Raw genomic sequence first — 6,122 nt, 5'->3', positions numbered from 1 at the left:
TATAGGGTATAGAGACTAGTCCATACTGATGAATTAAGATGGTAGGTACTTTAAAAACATGTTAAAATATATAAAAGGTATATATATACACTTATAAAATAAAACTATGAAAATTCAATGTTAATTGAATTGTCAAGAGTGATATTAATAAAACAAGAAGGTAGAATAAACTTTTGGATAAAAGCATGTCTGGGATAAAATTGTTTCAAATAGATTAATGCATTAGCTAAAATATTTTTATATAAAAGGACAAGATCTATATTGCATTGAGGGTTTTCTATATGCAGGTTCCTTCTAATATAAATAGTCTGCCTTGCACAGGATAAAATTATGTTTAAAAGTTCCTTTGGAATGGATTTATTAAAAGATTGAAGTCCAAAAAGGATAAAACATTTAAAATCATGGTAAGTAAAACTAAACGGTAAAATATCAAGCAACATTTGTTGAATAAGATATGTAAAAATGCTAAGATCTAGGCAGTCGACGAAGAGATGTTCCGTGGTTTCAGGCTCATCATTGCAAACTGGGCACATCTCTCCATCGACTTTACCTATTCTTTTAAGTTTAACCATGTTCCATATGACATTATGGGCAATTTTAAAGTCTAAGTTGATCATTTTTGGTGTTTTATAGTTGTTAAAGATGTTAGCCCATGTAACAGGCCAATTGACTTCCAAATTTTGCTTCTCCCAATACTTGACTCCAGTTGGAATTACATCTTTTAATTTTATCAGTGCTTTGTAGCAAAATTTGGAAGTCAATTGGTCATATGGAACATTGTTACCACTAATATTAAAGGAATTTTCACCAGTATGGACTACAAATGAACAAAAGTTTATAATGTCTGTCCATTTTTGTGGTAATGACTGCTTGATGTGATTATAGGTCTCTATAACCCTGTCTTTATTTAAATCAGGGAATTTTTCCTCTAACATGTCAATAATAGAATGATTTTTTAAAAATCCTGGTATGACATAATATAAAATGTCATAAAAAGTTAATATTTCACATTGTATAAAATAATTAAAAGATAAAACTCTATTATTATTACTTAGTAAAATGTTATTAAAAATAGGCTGAATTGCAATATCATTTAAAATTGTTGGATCTGGTCTTGAACTGCTGTTCAATTCATCCCATGCTAATAAAAGATTATAATAAAAAGGCGGTAGAACGCTTAAAAGTTTAAAATTAAAATGAATTTTAAAAATGTCTTTATCGAGACCAAAAGGGCCATACAAATTTAAAAAATAAGACATTGTTTGTTTCCATATATTACAATTTTCAGGGTTAAAATACGCCTTGAGCCATTTTAAAAGTAGGGAATGTCCCTTCAGTTTAATGTCTACTAACCCCATGCCTCCACAGGATTTGTCTGATGTCATGACGTCATATTTTATTAAAGGAGGTTTACCACTCCATAAAAACTTTAAAATTAATGACTTTAGTTTTTGTTGAATATGGTCAGGCATGGGGATAATAGACATTGTATAGTAAAATTTAGACATTAGCAATGTATTAATGACAGTGACCTTGCCTAATAAGGTCAAGTTTCTTTTATGCCACAAGTTTAGAATTATTTGCACTTTATTAATCTTATGTTCCCAGTTATTCTTTATACATTCCTTTATATTGTGTCCGAAATAAACACCCAGAATCAAAATTATGTCAAATGCTACTTTGAGAGGTAAATCTATGTTAATTGTTTTATTAATAGCAGAGCCAAATGGCATAATTGTTGACTTCTGGATGTTTATTTTGGCACCTGAAGCCTTGCAGTAAGTATCTATACAACTTAAAACAGTATTTACAGAGTTAAGGTCAGCAAGTGTCAGGGTTGTATCATCTGCATGTTGATATATTAGGGACTGAGCCTCACTGTTTTTAATTTTAATGCCTTTTGCAGGTGATTGCTTTATAATTTGATTAAGAGGCTCAGCACATAATACATACAGCAATGCAGACAATGGGCAACCCTGGCGCACTGACCTTAAAATAGGGAAGTAAGGTGACAGATGCCCATTTACCTTAACTGTGCTCTTTATGTCAGTGTATAAAATCCTTATCCATTTCCTGAAAGTTGGCCCAAACCCGAAGCACCTTAGAACATGTTGCAGGTATTCGAACGANATTCTGTCGAACGCCTTTTCTGCGTCTATTTGGCAGAGCCACATATCCTCGTCTTCTCTTTCTACATATTCTATGACGTCACGAATACCTGCGACATTTTCTAAGATGCTTCGACCTGGTACAGCACAAGACTGTTCAGGGGAGATAATTTGTTGTAAAACCGTCTTTAATCTGTTGGATAAAATCTTAGATAAGAGCTTAACATCAGCATTTAAAAGGGATATTGGTCTAAAATTTTTTAAAAGTTTCTTATCACCTTTATCTTTAAAAATTAAAACAATGACACCTCTTCTCATAGATTTTGATAAGAGATTATTATAAAATATAGAGTTTAAAACATTTAAATATATAGGCATTAAAATATCATTAAAACACATATAAAATTCAGCTGTCAAACCATCAAGCCCTGGGCTTTTGCCTCTTGACATTGAATTAAGAGCAGTAAAAATTTCTTCAATTAAAATAGGGGAATCTAAAAATTCTTGATCAATATTACATATAGAAGTGTTTACCTTATTACACACTTCATTGATATAAAAAAAATCATCCTCTTTGTCTTTGGAGTACAACTTGGAATAAAAGCTTGAACATTCATATAAAATATCTTCAGTATTATTTAAGATATTGCCTTCACTGTCTTCTAGTTCTTTAATAAGATTGCTATTTTGTCTTTGTTTTTCTAATTTTAAAAAATATGATGTGCATCTGTCACCCTCTGTGGAGTATTGAAATTTACTCCTTAAAATGGCCCCTGAGCATTTAACATTTTCCATTTCTTGTAACTTAAGCTCTAATTCTTTTATTAATGTTAAATCAGGGGCCATTTGGTGGGAAAGCCCCTTGTATTCCCTCGAGATCCTATTTTGGAGGGACCAGAACTCCTCCTTTTCTTTCCTTTTCTTTTTCTTTGAATATTTTTGAGAAAAACTTTTAATTTTATATTTTAGGTTGTCCCACCAAACTAGGATCTCAGTGGAATACAGGGGGCTTTCCTTTTCTTTCTTAATTATATCCTTAATGGATTGAACGTAATTAAAATCTTTAAGAAGTAAGTTATTAAAAATATATACACCCGGACCCCTCTCACATTCATTAAAATCTATTAAAATTGATACCATATTATGGTCTGAAAGGGTTGTATGTGTTATAAAAGCATTAAAAACATGGTGAATAAAGGTAACAGGTATAAAAATATAGTCTAAACGACTTGCCTTTAAAACGTTATTTAAAAAGTTAGTCCGGGTGTACTGAACTTTATCGGGATTTCTATGTCTAAAAATGTCGCATAAATTATTGCGTGAAATAAAATGGTTAAAAACTGACACACTCTGTTTGCTGGAGCCCATGCCCTTGGCTCTATCCACATAAGGATCTAAAACGTCATTAAAATCTCCTAATAAAATTGAATCTGGGCTTAAAAAATTTAAAATATCACTATAAAAATCGATTCTCTCTAGTTCCTTATTAGGAGAATAAACGTTTAAAATATTAAAATTAAAATCATCAACTTTGAAATCTACACGCACTATTCTGCCATTTGTGTCTTTAAAATTGTTTACAATAGAGTTCTTAAAATTGTTAGCACATAAAATCGCAACCCCCCGGCGGTTGTTATCGGAATTACTGGCATAGATGGGTCCGTCCCATAGCGTTCTTGCTTTTTCCAAATAGTCCTCATCCCAGAAAGTTTCCTGTAGTGCCACAATGTCACATTTGTTCTCCTTAAAGTGGGCAAACACTTTTTCCAATTTATTAAAATCGCGCAATCCGTTCGTATTAAAAGTCACTATTTTCGGCATTGTTAAAATAAAGAATAGGGTATTAAAAATTAAATATACACAAAGTTTGCAACATATCATATTAAAAACACACATTGTCATTTCTTCGGGGGGTTTATCTTAGGCATCGGAGTCGAACTAATCGGATATTCTTTACGTGTATTAATATTTTTTAGTTTACTGGGAGAGATTTTTGGTATGGGGGTGCGTCTCAGTTTGCCAGTGCTGTCCTTTTGTAATCCGAAAGTAACATTTATATCTCCCGTTGTTTGTGGTTCTTGATCTAAATCAGTTTCATTATGGTCTATATCTATTGTTTTTGCGGGGATGTTTATGTTTTCGGGTGGGGACTGTGGGTTAATTATTGAAAAGTCGTGTATAAATGTTTCTTCCTGTCGCGTTGATTCGGTCGGTTGTTGATGAGCATTACTGTCCTGGCGTTGTTTTTTGTCAAACTGAGCGTCATCTTGAGATAAACTCAAGTCACGTTTAGTAGGTTTGTCAACTTGATTAGCACTAATCACATTGTTTTCATTTGTCCCGTCATTCGTATCGTAAAAATCATCTTCACATCCGCATAATGTTACATATTTGCCACACTTATCGCACTTGCTCGTTTCACATTTGAAAGCCATATGTCCATACACTTTACACTTACGACACTGTATTTTTGGGCATTCCTTTTTTTCGTGATCAGGTGAAAGACATTTGAAACATACTTTAGATTGGTTGTTGTGTACCACCTTAAATGTCTGTGGGCCATCGGGTGTATCGAACTGCATGGCCCAAGGTAGCGAATGAAAATTAGGAGGGAATGTACACTTAACGTGCCTAGTACCGTCAGCAACATCTGGCCTTTGCTTGTAATAATGCCTCACAACTTTATCTACTATTTCAATTTTGTATTGTTCTAATTTGTCGGTTATTACATTGTCATCGATATGGCTAGGTAGGTTAAATATCGAAACAACTGTGTTTTTAGAGAAACACAACTCAACTGAATAGTTATCATTATCAATGGTCAATCCTTCTTCGCATAGTCTCATTGCATTTTCAACAGAATTCAAAGTTATTTCTATACTATTTGGGGGTCTAGGCACGCATGCAAATACAGAGCCTTCGCCAATACATCTTTCTGCAGCTTCAATAAAATTAATCATGAAAACCTTTTTCAAATCAACAGCATTTACCTTTACAGTATTTTCTTTGGCGTAGCGTCGTCCCGACGTCGCCATTTTATAATCCAGTCAAACACCGCCGCTATCCTATGCGGGGTGGAGAAAATCCAAGAAAAAATATCACAGTAAAGGTATCACAAAAAATTGAATATCACAGTTAAATATCACAGTTAAATATCACAGTTAATGGGGCCAAAAGGCCCCTAAACGAGCGTAGTTTATGTACAAATTTACACTATATATAAAGTTGTTATATACACAATCTATTTACAAGTCACTTTTGAACACTAGTAATAAAGTCTCGCTTGGTTGAACTTCAGAGCTAAGGTAAATACGTCCTTTCACTATGAAAGCGGAAGCCAGACTTGAAAGTCCAGAGTGCTAACCATTACACCATAGAACCGTTGTGGCCTGACTACCGTATAGGCCGCATCTTGCAAATCTGGGGGTTTGGGTTAGGGTTAGGGCTCAGCTGTGGGCAGGTAACAAATCTACCAGCCTGGCCATCATATTCCTTGCCACCTTTCCTCACTCATCGGTACATTTTCTTACTTATTTGCTTCTTCTCTTTCTTATTTCTTAAACAGGAGATAGTAAATTAAATTGTTTAGAAAAAGGGCGAGCGGTATTTTCTCCTCCAGAGTAGCAGCAAGTGTGCAGCATTAAGAAAAAAAATTAAGCTTGGAGATGCCGGGTATCGATCCCGGTACCTCTCGCATGCTAAGCGAGCGCTCTACCATTTGAGCTACACCCCCGACAAGATACGTCCTGATGGTAGCGGGATTCATCCTTAAATCGAACCATGCACTGCAATTGTGTTAGACAACTGAAGAATTATATCAAGCACACACAGCATATTTTATATCCTAGTTTTGAAAAATGGTCAAAAAATAAAATAATCCGAGGTTTCGACGAGGCTCGAACTCGTGACCTTCTGCGTGTTAAGCAGACGTGATAACCACTACACCACGAAACCAGGTTACTCCAATTCGTTAAAGTAGTCAGGCGCGTTATCCATTGCGCCACAAGCCCTAAC

The 6,122-nt window shown here is 34.3% G+C and overlaps 1 protein-coding gene across 1 annotated transcript; it reads right to left on the bottom strand.

Annotated features, from left to right (window-relative positions):
• Positions 1-4,477: 4,477 nt before the first annotated feature.
• LOTGIDRAFT_65409 (hypothetical protein) lies at positions 4,478-5,128 on the bottom strand (the record flags this gene model as incomplete). Its single annotated transcript, XM_009060645.1, has 1 exon — positions 4,478-5,128. A coding segment is annotated over one exon (651 nt), but the record flags the coding sequence as incomplete, so codon positions are not given.
• Between the last annotated feature and the right edge of the window lie 994 nt (positions 5,129-6,122).

This window comes from Lottia gigantea (genome assembly GCF_000327385.1).
Source record: "Lottia gigantea unplaced genomic scaffold LOTGIsca_435, whole genome shotgun sequence".
Classification (NCBI taxonomy): Eukaryota; Metazoa; Mollusca; class Gastropoda; family Lottiidae; genus Lottia; species Lottia gigantea.
The sequence above is the reverse complement of the archived record's forward strand: the minus strand, read 5'-3'. Positions and strand labels throughout refer to the sequence as shown.